General features: G+C 38.5%; 1 protein-coding gene across 1 annotated transcript; it reads left to right on the top strand.

Annotated features, from left to right (window-relative positions):
• Nucleotides 1–10,069: 10,069 nt before the first annotated feature.
• On the top strand, nt 10,070–21,878 carry shox (shox homeobox). Its single transcript, XM_067985371.1, has 5 exons — nt 10,070–10,388; nt 13,844–14,052; nt 16,988–17,045; nt 17,755–17,861; nt 19,277–21,878. Exons 1-5 carry the CDS (start codon nt 10,148–10,150, stop codon nt 19,523–19,525), a joined length of 864 nt encoding a protein of 287 aa, XP_067841472.1. The 5' UTR covers nt 10,070–10,147; the 3' UTR covers nt 19,526–21,878.
• Nucleotides 21,879–22,426: the final 548 nt, after the last annotated feature.

Below are 22,426 nucleotides of genomic sequence, written 5' to 3'. Positions count from 1 at the left end.
TAGCATGGTGATGCAGGCATGCCGAATGTTTGTGCGTGTATGTGCACAGCATATTGATGAACAGCTGTTTTAAATTTATGAAAAAACCTTTTAAACATTATTACAAACCTTACAGAAAGATCAACTTAAAAAATCATCAATGTTACTGATGTGGTGTGGTCTTCAGCTGTGATGATCTGCATCCAAACTCAGGCAGAATGGAGTTATACTGCAGCTTATCCGCAGCAGAATGTATTACCACTTACTGGAGAGTATTTCACTCAAAAGGCACTCTTGCAGTCAGATCACCAAACTGACTCCTGAGTTATATTTCCAATGATGCGTCAATGCAAAGAGGACCTCAATGAAAAAATTCTATTGATTTGCTTCAAGTATTGGGAAATGTTTATGAATTGTTTCTAAAAATATATTTCTCTTGCTGTTAGAATATATATAGAAATATATTTCTATTGCAATTTTTAAAAAAATACTCAATGTTGCCAGACTGATGGTGTAACGAGAAATGTTCATTGACCTCAGGTTGTAGTGCATTCAGATCAACAAACTGTCTCTCAACGTCATAGAACCCAACAAAAGGCAATTGCAGACACTGTTGGAGGAAGGATGGAGTCGATGCCTTTTGCTGTCATTTAACACATGTCTTTGTAGTGCAAACTGTTATGAAGATATTCAAGTTTTCCAAGGGTTCAATTTAAATAACAATTGTTTTGTGTTCTTTTGCTCTGTCACTGCTATTATTTGTCCTAGAGCTCTGGTTTGTGACTGGCAGTAACTGGGAGTATGGTGAAGGGGTGATGCTTGACAGATAGTCAGAAAAAGAGAGAGTGCGCGTGAGATAGAAAGAAAGACAGACTTACATTTATATAGCGTCTTTCACGACAACAGAATGTCCCATAAGCGCTTTACGGCCAATGATGTACTTTTGAAATGTAGTCACTGTTGCAACGTAGGAAACGCAGCAGCCAATTTGCATTCTGCAAGGTCCCACAGACAGCAATGTAATAAATGACCAGACAGTCTATTTTAGTGATGTTGGCTGAGGGACAAATATTGGCCAGGAAACCAGGGAGAAGTCCCCTGCTCTTCTTCAAAATAGTGCCATGGAATCTTTTACGTCCAACTGAGAAGGCAGAAGGGTTCTCAGTTTAATATCTCATCCAAAAGATGGCACCTCCGATAGTGCAGCACTCCATCAGTACTGCTCAAGCCTCTGGAGTGGGACTTGAACCCATAACCTGTTGATTCAGAGGCGAGAGTGCTACCATTAAGCATCAGCTATACAGCAAAGTGTGAGGGAAAGAACATGAAGAAAGAAATGGTGGTACAAGAATAGAATAAGAGATGATGGGCTGAGATGGGAAGAGAGTGAAGAAAAAGATGGGGCAGAGAAAGATGACAGGAAGAGGAAGAAAGACCAATACCAGTTGAGTGTACCGTATGTCATTCTGATATGACTTCTATCATTAAAAATATGACTATCTTCACAAGAGCTGACGCTAGGAAGACTTTTTTGTTAGATTTCATGTATAGGATTTCAGGAAATAGGCTGCAGCTATAGGGCATTGCAGCAACTTCCCATTGGAAACCCAACTCTGTACCAAGTAATGGGGCAAAATGAGATATGCAGCTTGAGAATTCCAATCAGCTTGTGCTGCTCCACTTAATTAATACCAATATTTACATTGCACCTGATCACAAAGGACTTTACACAATGCATTACTTTTGGAGTGCAGCGATTGTTGTTATGTAAGCAAATCTGTGCTGTCTGTCTGTCGTCCAATACATTGGAGACACAACTAAGACAGAGCAGGGGCAATGCATTAAAAACGAAGATGTGGGAGGACAGTTCATACCTCAGAAAATAGATGTCAAATCTCCCATGTTCTCCCAAATCTCTGCCACGGTTAAAAACCTTCATTTAAAAAGTGTAATCCAAGAACTCCAAGCTTCTCTCTATAAACAACCGTTGTCACTTCTGATTAAAGCAAACTCAACATACACGAACTGATAGTGCTTTCTACATAATGCTGTTAAAATGAAAGTGGTTTGTTTATTTAATGAGCAGAATGTCACAACATATTCATATCCTGATGTATGAAACGGTGGCAGGTGTTGGTGGCAGATTTACTGAAATAGGGTTGCCGAATTAACAAATTTAATTTGCATAATATCCACAACAACAATAACCTCCCTTTTGAAATATGCAGTTTTATTTGCAGCCTTTTAAATGCCTCTTTCCTCGCCCCATATGTCCACGGTTTTTGTTCCGCTGTTTTCAAAAGGCAACTTATATAGAGGGACAGAGGGCATCACAGCACATTGACAGCACTCACTGGCCGCAGCCCAGGGCTGCTCAGCTTATCTGCAACAGTATTATAGGATCATATCATTGTACCAACGGAACTATTCAAATCAAGAGGAAATTCATCCTGCAGCAACCTCTTCTACATGCATTTGACTCCAGTTCAGGAGTTTTAACCCCGCCACAATAGGAGGTGCTACAGTCAATTAAATCCATCGTTTCATTAAAAAAATACAATATGCATTTCAGACGCTATTTAAAAGTACATCAGCAATCAATTATACATTACCCACACCGAGTCGATTTTTGAACAAGTTCCCCTCCTCCCAGAAATAAACTATGCATTAGACGAGTAGAAGAGGAGCTTGCTTTGACTTTTTAAAATAGATTTCAATACAAACCAAATCAAGGCCAGAGCAACTTTATTCCTCACAAACAGCCGGCACCATAAGGCAATCCAATGCAACACTTTCTTCCCCATCCCCCCACAAATATGCGATTAAAATCGTAATCACGCCATCTCGTGGGACTGATCCAAAAATAAAAAAAAAATAAGAGGGAACCTTCTCCCATCCCCTCCAAAGTATAAGTCCCTTTAACAGAGAAAGCAGGCCAGAGAGAAATGTATACACATTTATCAGCGTTTCAATCTCACGGAAGCTTTTATCTTCTCTGATACTAAAGGAAAGAATGGTTCACCAAAGCGGCGAGGCACGGCGAAAAAGTAAATTGGAAAAGCGTAAGGATAGCTGGAAACTAGATTGCTAGGAGAGCGCCTGATTACAAGAATAGCCGGTAATTAAAAATAATTGGGAAGCAGTTATGCCACTAAATCTTCTAAGTGTGCCAGTTATGATATAATGATTCTCATTAGGCATGCTGAAAGCTGTGAGCTCTGTATGACAGCGGCAATTAAGGGGATCATAGGAAAGCATTATAAATATCCATGCTAAGACTCGCTTTCACTTAATGGCCACTTCATTAGCTAATTGATTTCTTATTAGTTACAGGCAAAGTCTGGTTAGGGCTCCACCGCAGCTAATTAACATCGTATAAACACTTAATAGTCTAATGCTCATTTTTTTTTGTATGTGTATAAAAGGCAAAACAACTTAGTATTCAAATGTAACTCTGCTGCTAAGGGCGTTTGCTTTGGTTTTGTTAATATTATACAAATGTTGTTTTGCTTCTCTTTACCTCAAAAGAAATAGCTTGAGAAAATATCGAGGATGGGGGTGAATTCTTCTCCCCTCCCACCTCAATCCCATCGTTGCTCTCTCCAGTTATTGGTCCCCCAAAAAACTTGAGGACATAATATGGCCAAGAGCCTCATTGAGAATCACACACATCTGCTTCGACCTGTTCATTAAAACAAAAATCTATTTAGTGCTTAATTGGGAAATAAATTACAAAGCAAGCTCGTATTAATAAGACGATATAAAATGTTTTTTGTGCAAGGCTTCACTTGAAGTTGGGAGCTCCGTGTTTACGACTTAAAAATAATCCGCTCCTTTTATATATCTCTGCGTTTAAAGTTTCCTTTTTAATTGTTGATATTGATTTCTTTTTTAAAAAAGCAATTGACTTAGATACTGTTGGATCAAACGGCGGGCATCTTATAATTTCCAAGCGAGCTCTAAGACCACACAAATACAATTTCAACTTCTCGGTTATGGCATATAATTCAATAAAAGCCACATGAAGGTTATTAATGCTTTCCACACACACACAAAAAACTAATCAAAGGCCGTCCATTGAAAGAGGTATTCCTGTCACAATAAAGAGAGACGATTGCCAGCCAAGATTTTAATAATCACACTTCTTTTTTTAATACTTACATCCCTGGCCAGGGTTCATTTGAAACGCGTCGTGTCGATTAAGCGGAGCCGGGCTTGGCCTTTATTCCCCTGCACTTTCGTTAATGTAATAGGGCGGTTGAATCTCCAAAGCTTGCAAGATCACCCGGGAATCAGATGAGTTCCCTCATCCAACTGCCAAATTAAAAAAATAATATCAATAATTAAAAAAACCCTCAGTAAACATTATACCCACCCTTATAGGGGTCAGTGCGCTGGGTTTTTTTTGGCTGGGTTAAGATCAATTAAGAGGGGAGGAAATATATGAGAGTGTAAAAGAAAAGTAGTGGCACGCATTTTTCATATCCATTTTTGACCCTTCTGGGCCGGCAAAGATAAATAAAATTACCTTTTAACTTTAAAGAGACTGTTTTCTTGGCTTTTATCCACGCTTTTCATCATATTTGGTTTTAAAAGGTTCGTGGTGGATATTTACACGGTTGTATACCAAAGGTGGTTGTTTATTTATTTTCGGTACGCCTATTTTGTACCAGCTGCAACGAGTCTCAGTGGAGGCAAGTTGTGATGGCTCGCCGCTAAAGACACGGGACATGAGTGATTGCACCGAACTGTGGCAATGGGAAGGGTCGCATTTCGATCCATAGATCATAATTATTTAAATCCAATACATTAAAAAAAATATAAGGCAGCATGGTTAGTGCGATAAAGTATTGTAAATGGATCGTCGTTATATTAGAAATTAAATTTTAAACAATATATAGAATGAAAACGCGTTTCCATGTAAATTAAAGCAAATAAACGCGCCTCAGGTGAACGAACCAGTCTGCCTGTGGGAAACAATCTTTTTAGCAAGATTTATTTTTAAAGTATAATTTAAAAAATAAAAATCAATCAATTCTACACGGAGGGGATTTGGAGAAGTTGTTTAGCTATAAAAGATCATAAAATATCATTGGTGCTTGGAAATCGATTGAGAACAGCACCGAAGGGAATTCGAACATGGAAGCTATGTTTTTATGAACGGGTTTCCTTGACCTAATAAATACAGGACAGTCTCAAAGAAAATAAAAATCGTACTAAAATTTAACTCTATCAAATAAATATTTAAACATCAAAGAGGGAATATAAATTTTGGGACGAGTTGGTTATAAAGATATCAATGTCTTCTTAAAACCCTAATTGGGTTAGGGGAGTGAATTTGGATATCTATTTAATGCAATAGAAATGAATTCGCTGTTAATAATGATCTATTAGCCCTGGCCCCAGTATATTTGAGACTAATACTGTATTGTAAAGGGAAACGTAAACGCATTTAGTACTAATGCTAAGTATACAATAGCACCCGAGACTGGCAAGCATTTTACGTATGATATCGCAAACTAACACTTTCAGGGAGATTACATACACTTTTGAATCTTACGTACATACCCGTTAAAATCCTTCAGATTTTAACATTGATGCATTACAGCTGGGTGTCGTTTGGTCTATTTTTTTATTTGACAAGCTATGTATTTTATATGGACATCTAATTCAACGCTATCAATAATCATCATCGTGTAAGATGAAGAGAACATAATCATCTTAACAGTCACCACAGACTGATGCTCCGAGGTGTGCCTGGCTCGTTGTGTTATCTGGACCGCTCTTCGCAGCTCAGTCATCAAGATGCTAAAATGCTAATTGACGGATTAATCTTCGGTGAACTGTATAATGCGACGTGTGAAATTATAACGCGGTCCTTTATTTACTAGAGATGCTCGTCTTCCGGTGCATTATCGTTACATGATTTCACTAGCCCTTGGAGAACAATAAATCGTTATTAATTTCACTGGGAATTTAAACCAATTTCTTTCTTTTCCTTTCCTTTTCTTCCTTCCTTCTGTATCCTTTTTTTGCATCTGTGCATTTAAGTTTAATCGCTCAGTTTAATTGAGCCATCACAGAGGGTATCTGTTTAATATCCATATATTGTACTTGGATGAAGGCGTGTTGCAGAAAGCTGTGTGAGTTGCTGTAAAACTGCGCCTGAGTCCCATTTGAGCCCTACATCTTCCTGTGCTGCTTACCCTGGGGGTGTTGCTACATTGGAAGCCACATGTGTAACCACGTCAATGGTTCAACATAAGTAATTTTAAAAGATTTATTGGGACGACTTTGAAATCTCGCTATTATTTAAGTGCATCTCAATCAGGCATTGCAGCGGACGTTATATACCTCAGAAGAGTTCATTAAAATTCCGGAGCGTTTAGTAATGTTGTCCAGTTTGTCGAACTGTAGGATCGATGAAACAATTAAAGATTTATATATTTTTTTGCTGGGGTATGTATGTGCAAAAAGAAACCGAGAAAAATTAATGCTGTTCTTTCTCTTAACTTGGACTTTGACTACACTTCATTGAAGTTTACAATGGAAGTATTTGCATTCATGACTTGAATTCAGCAACAAGAAATCAATACAGTATTAGTCATTATAATCTCTGTGACGGGTGTCCAAGTACATTTGAACTCGGAAATCAGTGAAATTGATATATGTTTACTTCTATTTATTTTACCACATTAAAAGTTAACAAAGGGTGTCTATTTTACTTTCGTTTTCATAAAATTGTATCAACAGATTCACTCACTGAACAACTCACTTAACAAACAATACGAAACTATGACACTGCCAATAAAAACACAAGCCACAAATCGTCCTACATCTGCGAATAGCTTTACATATAGGCCATCCATGTCCGGGCCAAGTTAGACAATGCAATGTTAATAATAAGGCGAGGAGCAACTGCACAAATGTTATCATCGTGCGATTGCAGAAATTGTGTTGGTGACAAAAAGCATAATTTATAGGGGAGGGGATGGGGTGGTGGAAAGATTCTGGAACATGTTTCCACAATACTAGAAGAAAGGGGATATAAACCCCCGAGTGGTTGTGAAAGAAAAGGCTCCACGGGAGAGATCAGGCGGAGAGCCAGTATTTCTGTCAAGTAAAGAGCCCTATACAAGCACTCGAGCAGGCTGTAAAAATATACTTCACACCTCTTTCTTGAACAAACAATAACAGGCCACTTTATTGAATGCGTGTGTATGCACTGATCAGCGGGGTTCTTGTAAAGGCACCCTCAACACCATTCTCTTTCAAAAGGAAGATTGCTCTTATCACAGATGAAAGAGAATTGAGAGGAAAGATCAGGTCACATAATAACTGGAAAAAAGCATTAAAAAGTTTACCGTAAAGCGGCAATACACCTATTTTAAAATAGTACTATATTTTCGAACAGTTGAAGAGAAATGTTTTATTTTAAGCATTCATGAGTCAATCTCGCTTATATTGGTTTGAATAAGTTTGTTTCTAGAGCGCGGGAAGTGGGGTGTCAGTTAAACGTTGTTGCATTTTTACACGGTGTTGCCATCAACAAAGTTTTAAACGTCGCTGAAACGTTTTAGGATCGTTAACCCATGCAAGTATTGGTTGGACCTCGAGTGGGAGAGAGGCCGCAACAGTTTTAAACGAGCTCTGCTAAACTTCTTAATAGCGAACGCACAAAGATACTCACCTGTTTATATCTGGGATATTTACTCATTCCAGTTAGCCTTACGAAAGATATAGCCGTGACATACAGACACTTGTTAATCCTTAAGTATTTTCCCCCATCTGGTTTGTTTAGAATTTTGTGTCTTAAGTTGCTTTCTAAAGTCTAGATCCAAAATTGCGCCCCTGAACTTTGTATCGTTCCTGTTTTCTCTGAATCGGAGCTACATACATTATACACACCCTACCCTCGTGAGGGTTAGAGCATACAATGCAAGTTATAGAAAGGCATTGAGATACAGTTCTACTAACACCGTGTACTTGTGGGAACGGGCTGCGCACTGGGCGTTCCAGTAATCAGCCCAAATGCAGCGGAATTCTACTTGTAAAAATGTGCTAAAAATTATTTTGTAAGAATCTCAGCAAGATAAAAACACGCAAACAGAACTTGCTTATGACCAGAAACCCCATAAAAAATTAATAAGTTGTAACTTAGTAAAGCTTTGGTCAGATCAGAGCGCTGCCGTTAACGGTTAAAATTCGGGTGTAACATTACATTTATAATTTGGTAGGACGGAAGATGAGTAAAGGTTAAGACCTCTGTATCCAAGTACTTCCCAATTAATAAAAAAAAACACATTAGAAGATTTTTAAAGGTAATCTTCACAATTTAATAGAATTTATTGATTTGGAGGTTCCAAGCTGCAATATGTTTTAATGCAATTTCAGGTCAATTTCCTCTTATAATAATAGGTGTGCTATGGGGCACGGATTGAATTGAGCTTGTCGTGATTGTCCATACAGTACCCGTGAGCGACGTTGTATGTGAAGATGGGAACTTTGTGAATTTCTGGGTTTGACAGCTAGAAAGCAGGGTTTATGTTCCATTTTTAAAAATATAGGGACCCGCATATTAAATAGCCAGTCTCTCTCCATTTGGTGATTTCACCAGGTCGATTTTGTGGGTGCATACAAGCACGCAGATATCCTGATCACATTCCACTGTTTGAAGATGAGCGATGTTTCCCTAACAGTGATAAAGGACGAACTTCGTGTGGATTATTTGTTCATTTGCGGGCATATTGAATTAAGGACTTCATTGCATGTCACTTTTAAAAAGAAATCCATATCGGAGGTGACATATAGATGAAACAATACAATAAATGTCAGGATCAGTAATTGTAAAAGATAGCAATGATAAATTTTTCCCACCTGTATAATACTGTTAAAATTCATGTAGCGACATTTCGGCAAAATTGAGAACGCCTTTTAAAATATTTTTTTATAGTAACTGTTTTAGTGCAAACAGCATTATTTTTCATTGTAGCCCCTCTCTTTTTGGTTATGTGTGATTTCCAAGTACAAAATCTATACAATGCGCCAAGACAAAAAGAATGATAATTGTATGTGATCGTCGCTTAATTTCTTTGGGATGTTCGTCTCCTTAAAACATGGACCGCAAAACACATCCAGACAGGCTGATTATCCAGAGACCCACACATCTGTATCCCTAATAAACAAAAGTCACGTTTGCATTTATTAATGCTAATAGTCGTCCTTAAACCATTATAAATGATTACATAACCAGTGACATGCTTTAATATATATATATTTAAAAACTACAACAGTATTAGGATATTTTTATCATACACATTAAAAAACTTCTAAATGAATTGCAATACATAAGATATCAAATTCAATGTTGGGACACAATCATTTGCAATTGTAGTGGTGAATGTTATTATATATACACACACGTATATGTTATATATATGCGCATACACATATACACAAATACATTCAACTATACTATATTTATATATATTATGGTTGTATCAACAATATTGCATGTTACACATTTGTGAAGCCGCACATTAATTATCTATCGTCTATATATTGGCTGGACAGATGGGAGCAAGCATCTTTAAGCTTTTTTCAGTGTATTAAAATTCACGTATTTGCTTCTCCCCCACCATCATTCGCTTTAATTGTGATGTTGTGAGTAAGTTTTAGTCGCTTCCACTGAACTCGGAGACTTTCAGTGATTCCCTATGTAAATAGTTGCCATACGTCTCGGGTGTTTACCCAAGTAATGGGAGTGCAATAATAGGGTTGTAATTAAATTAAAAGAATCCTATTCGGTTACTGGATTATTGGGAGAGGGGAGGGGGGAGGGGGTTGTGAGAGGGAGGAGGAGGAGGTGGTGGTGGTGAGCTGCACAGGTTGTAAGATCCACGCGTCTGAGACGTATTCAACTGAATAATTGCTGAGGAGATGGAGGGAGAGGGGGTTGGGCTCTCATCGCCAAGTATAAATACTCTGATCTCAAATAGTAACACATAACACCAGGGCCGGTCTCCCTCCGCGACACCCCATTCCAACATCATATAACAAGGTGATCAGCAAATATAACAAGTCATCATTACAAACACATCGGAGGGGGGGATTTTCCCGTGGCTCGGAGCCTGTTTGTAGAGCAGTTAGCGAGCGAGCGAGCTTAGCCATGGAAGAGCTGACGGCGTTCGTCTCCAAATCCTTCGAGCAGAAAAACAAAGATAAGAAAGAAGCGATCACGTATCGGGAAGTTTTGGAGAGTGGGTTAGCTCGATCCAGAGAGCTGAGCGGCTCGGATTCCAGCTGCCAGGACATCACTGACACCAGCCATTGCCCGACACACATTTACAAGGATGTAGAGAACGAGAACGAGAAAGTGAAAGAATTGAACTCGGCTAGAACTTCTGAAGGTAAGCGGTTTGTGTTTATTTAATATATCTATCTATCTATCTACATCGCTCTAGATACGCCGTTCGATCCCATTCGGAGTAACTTGCAGGCTTAAAGAGACACGAAGCAATTCTCTCGGCCTATACCAAGGCTTTATACGGAAACCATCGGAAATCGATTTCGCACAACACATCCTTCTAATCCACTCCAGCCCCATGCAGAGAAAAGTTCGCTACAATTCATTCGGGAAGGCGGAGGAAGCAGGGATTACTCGCTTAAGTGCTTGGGGGAAATAAAAATATTTGAACAAACCATTGGAATGGCGCAGGTTACGTGTCCTTTACTAGACTCCCCTCCTCATCCCATAGTCTCAGGGATATTAACAGTTCAAAAGTACATGGAATCCGGGGAATGGGAAAACGCTTCAGACATTGTTCCTGGTTTGCTTTTTCCATATTGTACTATATATATATATATATATTTTTGAATAATTGCCATCGCCCCTTGTTCGAAAGTACATCACTGTAACGAACAACACCCAGTGAACAGGCTGAGGGAGGGGGGGCACGGATCAGTTAATCCTAACCCCGAAAACTGCTCATTAATAGTCAGAGAACAAGAGTTTGCAGAATCACTGACGATATCAATTAAAATAACGTATTTAAAAATAATCATTTCAAATGGTTTCGATGCAGAAGGTAGGAATGTGTTGATTTTATTCTTAATTCATTACAAAAAAAATTTAAAAATCGAATTCTGACGGAGAGAGAAATATATTTATTGTTTAAATTACATCACCGATGCAATTAAATAGCACAATCGTAAAACCAAATGCACACGGTTCAATTGTCTGTGGAAATTGCACATGGATATTTACTACAAAGATTGTTCACCATCGTTAGCTGTTGGCTCACAGGATTCAATTATTTCATGTGACTCCTACGCTACACTCGCACACTCCAAAGGTTGCAGTTTCTCAAATCATTGTTGTGAGAGAAAAAAAATTAGCAGTCTATAAAGTCTGGCAACGACATCAAATGTCATCAATTAGGATGCAAAGTATGCAGAAAATAAGTAAACTTTAAAAAATATATGTAACAGCGATTGTGTGATAAGAATTAGGTCCTTGGTGCTAAATAGCGCATTTAAATGTGTGCGGTATCATATGCCAGATTCATTATGTCCCATATATATATTAATATTTCAGCTTTATTCAATTGAAAGCAATAACACATTGTACTGGCGCTTTTTATTGCCATTCGTGTCTGTTCTGAATTCAGACAGTGACTTGAAAGAAATGATAGCATAAAGTCTTCTCCTAATGTAATTACCACGGATGATCGAATGAATAGCATTATCAGAGAGATTTTAAACAGCGAAGGCAATCTCTATCGGTGTAAAGAGGCTGGCTTATTATGATTCATATAGTGCAGGGAAGACTTGGAGCAGATTCATTTGTAATAGTCTCGGATTTCATCCTCCTCTAACGCTGTTATGGAAAACCTGGGGTTAAATAAACACTGAGCCATGGCAAGACAGGATATTGAAAGATCAAAGCATTTCTTATGACACAGATTTCACTTTCGTGATTCTCACCTTCAAGCTAAATTTAAACAAACCATTAGCGAGTTCGAGCGGTAAAACCCATTTTATTAACAATTAAATCGCCTTTCTGTTCCTCTTTTCCCCTTCTCTTCCCATGCATTCATTTTAAAGTCTCATTCCCTCGCCAATAAATAAATATGAACTTCCTAAATTCGTTTTGTATTATATATATTTGCTGACACCAGATAATATTTCTGCAAATTGTATTCAACAAATACATCCCGGATTTATCAGAATCATGATTTAATATCAAGGGAAGGGGAAGTGCCAACACGTGCTCTACACAACATCAGCGATGCATGATATTCTTTGACAATATTTTGCAGTTTGTGGTTCAGACCGCAAAAAGCGAGGCAGTCAATTTATTGAATTAATTTCTTAACATTACATTTTTCAAAAGCGTTTAAACGTGAGAGGCTCAAATATTCTGAATTTAATAACTGGAGCGGAAATAAGCTGGTGTTTAACACGTTGCCTACATGTTAACAATGCAGCTGTAAAAATATTACACAATGTCAAACTTTATGTATTTGCACATAACAATGATTTTTAAAATAAATCTGGAAAGAAGACTTTTAACCAGCAATGAAAGTTTGCTAACAACGTGAAGCCTTAAATGGAATTTGCAAATGTTAATACAGAACGCTGTGAAACGCAGTTATGTTTTTTCCTCCCCTCAAATAGGCCGCTAACAAAATAACACTGGGACCTCCCCGTCCCATTCCTTGCTCAGTAGTAATCGAAGTATCGGCCCTTCCTTCGGTTACAGCAGCATATCTAAAATCGCCATATGCAACAGCTAAAAGATGCAATGCTCGATAATATAGATCCAGATTCTGAGACTAGTGAAAACAAAAAAGTTCGCGATGGTCGTCTGGTGCATTTACTCAGATAATGATCGCAGCATCACATATATACAAAAACAAAACAATTTATGTTAAGACAAACCTAGGTCAATTGCCTGGCACTCTCTGGTGTGTAATATAGACATGATATAAAACAAACAGGGAGTGGTGAAAATCCTGCTATCTCTGGTTATTAGGATTCAGCAATCTGACAGTGTTTGGCAGTTGGAAGTGTTCGTGTTGTGGAATAGACTGAAATACAAATACCGTTTGGCACTAGCAGTGATCAAAGACTGTGTTGTGCCGGTAATGATGAGGCGGGGGGGGGGGGGGGGAGCTGGGGAAGAGAAAAAACACACGGCAAATCTGCACGCTTTGTTTATGCTCCTTTAATTGGAACATATAGTTTGCTTGTCTATGCCGTTTTGTTCTTGCAGAAATAAAATGTCAGCAAGACATTTTAAAGGTGATGCTCCCCCCCCCCACTCGCCCCCAGTCACTCTGAAAGACACAGAGATCCTTTTTTTTAAAGAGGCCGCATCCCTTCTGTAGGCCTCTGTTGTGCGAATCAGATCTAGAAAAACAATCAGATCAGACAGAACCCAGCGCTGAGAAGATTCGAGCAGGGTTCTCTATTGCAGTAATAATTCAGAAAGAAAAGTTTGTTTTAAAAAAAACTCAATGATTTATAAGAGGAGGAACCCGTGGTATTATTATATTATCAAAAGACAAGTAATTTCCTGTTGGGTGCAGATAAGAGTTTATATAATTTTAAAAAAACTTATCTAAAATCTCTGTAGAGAGTGGAATATAATTTGAAAATTCTTACATAAGTTATTGCAATAATAATTTGATCTTAATTGAGGTGACCTGCACCCTGAATTATGTGGCAACAGTCAGATTTATTAAAAGGGAATGCTGAAGTTGTGTCATCTGATTATTTTTAAGTTCAAAATGAATGCAGGTCGCCATATGTGTGTGTATCCCCCTCGGTCATAGTTCACGAAATAAATCGTCTGTTCCAGGTATTTATGAATGTAAAGAGAAGAGAGAGGACGTGAAATCGGAGGACGAAGATGGCCAGACAAAGTTAAAACAGAGACGGAGCAGGACGAACTTCACACTGGAACAGTTGAACGAACTGGAGAGACTCTTCGATGAGACTCACTATCCGGACGCCTTCATGAGAGAGGAATTGAGTCAGAGACTAGGGCTATCTGAAGCTAGGGTCCAGGTGAGGTGGATTCATTGAGAAGATCTAAAAATACTGCCGGGTGCGACTTGTTTACACACACACGGTTTACACTTGTCAAATGTCATAATCAAATCGTAAATTGTCATGAAATAAAACTGCACTTAAAACCGAAAATGAAGTCGGAATTCAGGTAAAAGAATAACAAAGGAGTTTTTTGTACGTATAACGTGTTTATGTTGATATACACTATACACTTGCTACTGTTTATTTACTGTTGTAAACGCTTCCAATTGAAAACAGAGGGATTTCATGATCTAAACATAAATCTCAGTTCTGTTTATTTTTTAAAAAAGCACTTATCTTAAGATCATAAGAGTCTGTCTGAGGTCAAGTCCCAAGCGATATAACAATTTTCTAATATTTTTTTAAAAATAAAATTAGATTGGTTTAAATCTCTCGAAAGAGCCAGAATGTACAGGCATCAGTTATTCAAACTGCTCTTATCGAATTGGTAGCTGTTTCGAAAGGAACCAGCGAATAGAGGAGAACGAAATAAGCATTCTGAATTTCATTTCGGGAAACACACTATATTTTGTATGATGACTTGAAAGTTAGGGGTGAGTAAAGGCAGGAAGTAGTACTTTAACCGAGAAAATATACACTATACACTGTAAATGATGTATTGCGTCTCTATAGGAAGTGCATGTTATATACGATACAGACTTTTCTGGGAACGCATTAACTACCAGCCAAATTGCATTTTAAATTGAAATCTCAGGGGAGGTGCCTAAGCTAGACAAATAGATAAACAAGTAGACATAGATAGATAGAGAGATAGATAGATAGAGGGTAGATTGGACCAAGGAGACAAGTAGCTGGGTTAATAGATACAATGCTTATTAGTGACGCGGCTTCATTCTCATGCCGAATGGGGGTCAGCACACCGACTTGATATAATGGCAGAATTAAAGCTTTTGGTGACATCAGATATAAAATTGTCTCTGTCGTCAACGCGCTGGTCACTCGGTGTAATTGAATCCTTCCATCAGTGTGCGGGAGCAGTCTATTACGATACACCGCAGTAACGTGATATGTGGGAATTGTCCACAATATAACTCGGCCGGATACTGTGGAATAAAGCAGTTGTAGAAATAAGTGCAGAGGAGGATAGGACAACAACAACAACAACAAAAATCTATTTTAACTAAATCCGTGTGATTGTGGTAGATATAGGTGTTATTAACCTGCTTCTATTGGTGTCCTCTAAACGCACACCAGGCATCTGTCACTGTGTAATTTAAACTTATGAGAGCAGTGAGGGCCAGCCGGTAATTCAATTACACATAATATATTTTCGTTTATGGCGCAGGTCTAAATTAAATGTCATTATTCACTGTCGCTAATGGAAATCAAAAAGAAATCATATTACCGCCGTTTCTAAAACGCAGCATTTAGTGATGCTTAATAAAGAATTGATTGTGTAAAACGGGTTGAAACAATGTAGTTGTTTTAACTTAACATATTTGGAATCGACATTCGCCCTCTAATTGTAATTGATCTGGCTATCTCACGAGGTTTAACCCAATGCTTTCGACCGACCGTTCTGTCGCCTCGTTTTCTTCCTTTTCCATATATTATTACTGCCCTTACAGTCAATTGGATCTCTTTATGCATCTTAACCGGTTATACGTGTTAATGCGTCGCCGTGCTTTTTCTGTATAGGTACCACTTTCACCCTCTGCGATTTTGTCTTAAACTTTCTGTCTGTGGGGGTAACTTTTTTTTAAAATTTTGTAAAACCGTTGCGTAACATATATACTCCCCCCTCCCCTATAGAATTATCCAACTCCAAGTTATCCGATATATTTTCATTTATTTCCCTGTGTCCCAAAAAGACGTTTTAAAGCCCACGATTAACCCCCCCCCCCTTTCGCCCGTCAATTTCACTTGTATCCAAATCCACCAATTTGCGTAGTCGGGTTGATTCAGTAACCGCTCCGCCGGGGACCTAGATCACCTCTATAATATTAAAAGAACATATTGATTAAAAAAAAAACGGGATGTGTTGGAAGAGTAGGGGTGACGCCCACGGTCACAAAACTGTCGATATCAAAGTACGTTTGTTTCACATTTAAAGAGAGAGAGTCTGGGGCTAAAGCAAAGATCATTAGATTTTATACTTTACTCAGGGCACAGTATAATGCTCACTTGAAACTAAAGCGTTCAAATGTATCTGGTTAAAACGCGGAAATAATGACACTGAGGAGAGCCATTGCGTGGCTCCCATATTTACATTGGCGATTATATCCTAATGCTTACTTTAAACAGTAAAGCCGCTTCAGCGAGCTCGGATCACACTGCAGAGCATTGCGAAGGTACCTTGGGTAATTAAACAATGCCGTTTGAAGTTCTTGTGTTCACTGATTACACGATTTCAAATGACCATTATTAAAGCAATTAAAGAGAGCTTCTAGGTATATTTGATCTAGGAAATGCAATTAATATTAATTAACCACGTGATCATTTGGCAAATGTTGCAAAGATCAAAGGATGGATTTATTTATTTTTTTGTTTGTGATGTTATCAAGATTGGCCAAATCGCGGCGAGACATGCAGCAGTCGAACCCTTCGTATCGCTCTCTATCCGCTATGAAAAAACAAACCGAGTCGCTGCTGTCAGTCAGCACAACTTTCTACCGCGTTACACTCTGTCAAACAACACTGTTTATTTACTCAGCTTCTGCCAAAACAACAAGTTAATTTATGCTTGTCATTTTCTAAAGGCGGTTTATTGAAAGCCATAAGGAATCGCAGCGGTTTCAGTTATTAGATTACTTACATTTCTATTTCACATTAGTGACATTGTAGCACAGAGCGTGGCCCATTCGTCTTCCGCAGATGACAAACTGAATCAGAGTAAAGTTTATCGATTAGTCTCTAAAACCCGATTTTAATTTCTCTTCTTCCTTCTCAGGTTTGGTTTCAAAACAGACGAGCCAAATGTCGGAAACAAGAAAATCAAATGCATAAAGGTATTGTTTATCACCACTTGTAATATCTCAATTCCCCCCTCGGCGGTCAGGTTGTCAATTTCAGGATCAGTTTCATAACTTCGCATTAAAGCGAAAAAGGAGAGCATTCTATTTAAACACAAAGCAGCTTTAGGAACAGGGAACTATAACTACAATCAAAGGAGAATAATGACTGAAATTCGCCGAGGAGATAAATATGTTCTTAATTTGCCAGGTCACGCCTCTGTGATTCTGTAAAAATCCCAAAATAGGATGCTGCTGCCCCCCCTCCCTTAACACGCCGGTTTCCTCTAGACAAAGTATAAACAGATAATAGGACCAGGTTATATTGTCCTTTGGGGGCTCACTGTGTTTAAGATACTCCCTTAAAATTGTATCCACGCTCTACACAAGGCTAAGACCGAACGGTTTGAAAGTTCTATTCATTGGTAGATTTTTCTTCAATGGTCTTTGAGAAATATTATCCTTTGAAAATTTTGGCGGCAGTTAATCACGTTTCATTGGGTATGTAGGTGTGATTTTAATGTGTGAGATCAGGGGGAACATTTCCCCTCTGTGCGTTATGTGTGGAAAAATCATTCCTCAGAAATGGGCTTACCATTTCATTACACATGGAGCACAGAGGAAATCTTTCCCCCATTATGTGCGTATATTCACATGACCATGTGTCAATATTATAGATTTTTTTTCCTTCTCTCACATTCGCCAGGAGTAATATTAGGAACCGGAAGCCATTTAGACGCCTGTCGCGTTGCTCCATACGTAAACATGGGAGCATTACGGATGCCGTTCCAACAGGTACCTTTTTTAAAAACTGTACACTATTTGCATTGAGTAACGTGAAGGTTAATTACTTTTAATCTATAGACAGACTCTAAGACTTTATGAAACCACGGGGATTGCAGCGATACTAACTTACGTGGCAAGTGGCTGATTCCCATTTGACATACAGCTCCCAACCTGTTTGATTGGTTTTATATTGGAACTCACTCGGTCTAATATTGTCACGTAAACAGGCCGTAATCTGCGCACAATTCCTCCTGGTTTGATTAGCGGCGTTACATTCCTCCCTCAGTATATGCCACAGTTCACACTTTGCACGATCTGGCGTTTAAAGATTTGATAGTGTAGGTATTTTCTCATCAGTTATATGACCAACGATTAATAGTGTCAAAGCCATGCGTACCGCACGTTCCGCAGTTAACGGAAGCCCCCCTGCTCTTCTGATTCCACTGTCCACTCATGATTCTCACCCTCACTGTAGTTATCAGAAATGACCTGATCCCACATCATGGAAACGCACAATTTCCTTTACCAGCAGTAAAAGAATTGCAAAATTTGGCTAAAAATTGTGCTTACAATTAATTTCTCGTGAAGCTTAATGCTGACTAATGGATAAGTAGTTTGGCAGAAAGAAAAACAACAACAACATATTCAAAAAAACATACTTTGCTTAGGTCAGTAGTATGATTAGATCCAGACTTCTGTGTAATTGGTCCGAATGAGAATGGCGCATAGAACTGGATCTGGTTTGTCTTTCTCCGGGCTGCCTTTATAAATATTTCGTAATATTCTCCTGGAATTTACATTGCACGGTAGAGTTTACATTACAGATTGCTTGGGGCATCTCAACTTGCCAAAAGATATCACTCACTTTTCTTTCCGGAAAATTTCATTTTTTCATGCTTTGCCTAAATTATCTATCTATCTACCCATGTCTGTCTGTCTATCGCTCTATCGATTGTTACCTGTCTGTATATATCAAAATCTATCTTTATTAGCTTTTTATCTGTCTATCTAGCTCAATTTATCTGTCAATCTATCTTGCTGTTTTTAAGATATGCATTTTGGGAGAGGCAGTAAGAAATTACAATGTATAGACGGCCCCTTTAAGCAGATTATGTGAAGGATTTCTGGAGTTTGTATCATTTCAAAGCAAGAAAAGGGCACTTTAATATTCCAGAAGGGGAGTTTTGCACGGTCGCCTGAAATGTATATATAACGATGGTCATTTCAAGCAGCATCCTTTTGGAAGGTGAGCAATTATGGATGGTCTCCAAGAATTGAAGGACTATCTGGAGCTTTTCAATTATTTTGCAAAGGCTCCAGAATGAAAGATGTTCTATGCTCAATTCGTTTTTTTTTTCCTGTCTAACTATTGATCTGGAGAGAACATATTTGAAGAAAAACTTTTCCAACAGTAAATAAAAACTTTTTGTCTCTTGCTTCAGGTTCAGGCGCAATTACAGCTGGACGGAGTGGCGCACGCGCACTCGCACCTCCACCACCACCTGGCGGCTCATGCTCCCTACTTGATGTTCCCACCGCCTCCCTTCGGGCTGCAGATCGCTTCGATCGCCGAGTCGGCCTCGGCCGCCGCCGCCGCCGCAGCCGCCGCCGTCAAGACCAGCAGCAAGAACTCGAGCATCGCCGACCTGAGGCTCAAAGCCAGGAAACACGCCGAGGCCTTGGGGCTCTGACAATCAGCGGAATCGGGTCATCACCACCTGCACCATCCCCACCACCATCACTCCCAGTGCGCGAGTCCCACGACTGGTGACCAGTGCCAAACTTGTCAATTTCAGAAACTCCTCTATCAATACCAACAGCTGCACTACATGATGCAGATGCCAGATCCCAGCAACGGCGGCAGCAGCAGCGGCAGCAGCAACAACACCAACAACACCATGCCAGGGTTTCAAGAGCACTTCTGAAAACAAAAACCCTTTAAGAATCACAAACACTAACATCCATCCTCGATTCAGATACAAACATCCAGCTCAGCGCGATTAAGGGTGAATCTCACTGTGCCACACTATCTTAGAAGGGCAACATGATCTGCTAAATCAGAAAGATCAAGAGTCATTACTATAAAGAGTACAATCTACGTGGCTGATTTCGGACTGTAAAATTAAACATTTTTTATTGGAGTGAAGCAGTCACTGTCATAGATACAATCTGTGTATATACATACGCGCGTATTTGTACCTATGTATATGTGTATGTGTGCACACACATAATTTAGATCCGTGAGATTGCTGATTGCCACGTTTTTTGGGGGGGAGTGTGAAGGGAAGGGGTGGCATGGAGCTGAAGACTTGACATTCTCACGATTCAACTCCGTAGTCTTCGGACGTCAATTTACCCGTTTCCAAGATAAAATTGAATAGCGCAAACGTCTGGTTACCAGACTCAAAGCTGTCAAGAGGATCACTGCAAAGATGACCTGTCTGGGGCTGGTCTCCATTTAAAAAAAAACTCTCTCTCTCTCTATATATATATAAATAAAGACTGAATGCAGATTTAACTGTACTGGTTATCACAATGTGGCAGATGATGCTCTTCCGGTGCTGAAGGACTGTTCGCTGCAAAAAAACAAATAAAAAGAAACTCAAATCCTGTTGGACTTAAGGAAGTCGTGGAACTATGTAACGATGGCCCCGATGCTTAAAAAAGGACAGAAGACTTAGTGGTTTTTAAACGAACGAACCGAGACATCTTCTTGTAGAAAGCAGCAATAAATATTTTTCTTTTCTCTCTTTCTTCTTCCTCTCATGAACTCGACGCCTTCGAGGAGATTTCTTGAAGGACTTTGACGATTCTGGATACTTGGGGCTCTGTTTTATCAGTCAACAGTTTTCATTTATACCACCAGTACGTGACTGAAAAGTGGAGCTGTGGGGAAAAAAAAATACAAATCAGACTCGGACGTTTTTTTTTCAACCGATTTTTAAATTGTTTACAATAAAGTGAGGAGAAAGCGCGGAGGAAAACATACATAAACAGCATGGTGAATAGAAAGGGTTTTCTTTAAAAAAATCTATATGAAGTAACGGGTTACAGTGTAGACTAGACGGTATCGATGTTGGATTTGATGGTAGAACGTACAGCCTACAGTATTTAAATGTTACGATGGAGCATTTCATGACTTACGGTGAAACGCAATTAAAGTGCAGTAAAGTGCAATACTGTAAATATCAGAGTAGTTGTCTCGTAGGAACAAGAGAAGGAGCAATCACCTCATCTTTATAGGCACAGAAGCTGGTGAATTGCCATATCATCGCCAAAATCAATAGGAGAGCCAAATTCGTATCTCTACAGGGCAATTACTAAGATGTATCTTTAAGATAAAAAAGTTAAACCTTAAAGGACTTTTTTTTGGGGGGTGGGATCGATCATGTGCCATAATTCTTGGAGCTAAGCTCGATAAGTGTGTAAAACACGGCTTTCTACAGATCAGTTTTTAAATGCAGAATAATGGTAAAGTGTAATAAAGTTAGTGAACCACAATTTTACACCATGAACAAGCCGTCATTGCTTATGTTTAATGTCAGATACCTGCAGTCGAAAATCCGCTGCACTGTTATAACCCAGCACATGAGCGTTTTTTTTATTTATTTCTTGTATTTTAAAATTTTATAAATGTGATATATTTTATTATGTCGTGTGTAAATGTCACGTTGCTTTGCCTTTATTTTTATATTTTAAATCTTGCTTTGCAAATTTCCGAATGAGACAGGTGTGATTACTTTGCATTGTTTGTAATGTTAAATATAGCAAGTTGGAGTTTACAAAGAGAAAAAAAATCATTTCAGGGATACAGATAATTATTAAAAATAATAATTAAACATACCGCCAGATCGACACACTCATTGTAAGTTTAATACAGGTAAACCAGTGGTACAGAAGACTGAACAAATGTATTCGTTTTGTGATTATTTGCAAGCATGCCTACACATTCTGATTTACAACACAGTTCTATACCTTAGAGTCCAGAGTGTATTTTGTTGGATCACCCATATTATGAATGTACAACTTGTACATGTGAAGTTGCAAATAAAATTTAAAATATTTGTATAATGTTGTGTAACACTCATTCACCCTTTTTGGATAAGTGCTCCTTCACTTTTTAATTCTTTTTTTCATCGACTTTATTCTCTTTTACATTTTTTATTATTTCTTTTATGTTTCCATTTTACTCTTCCTTCCTTTCGTCTTTGTTTGATCTCATATAACGCATTCTCACCGTTCAGGCAATTTGTTCGCAGCCAGTCAAAAACGGTGTACGTGGTTCAGTCAGAATTTAAACCTAATTGTTGTCATTGAAAAAAAAGCAACTAATGCCACATTTTTCCCTTGGGATAAAATGGTAACTCTAAAACACGTATTATGTAAGCAACGGTGTAAATTCCCTGTTCCATTCTTGTTTGGTGCATTCATTCAGACGGTCCCATTCATCTAGTATTAGCAGAAGAATGACATGCAATTTTACATCACTTTCAAATAAGTTGTTTGCAAAACATAAAAACACTATGAAATGCAATTTTCTTTTTGAGAAACCGTCGTTTATGCCATTAAAGCTTAAGTAAAATGATGAATGA

The sequence above is a fragment of the Heptranchias perlo genome, chromosome 6, assembly GCF_035084215.1.
Source record: "Heptranchias perlo isolate sHepPer1 chromosome 6, sHepPer1.hap1, whole genome shotgun sequence".
NCBI lineage: Eukaryota > Metazoa > Chordata > Chondrichthyes > Hexanchiformes > Hexanchidae > Heptranchias > Heptranchias perlo.
This window is presented reverse-complemented; position numbering and strand designations above follow the sequence as displayed.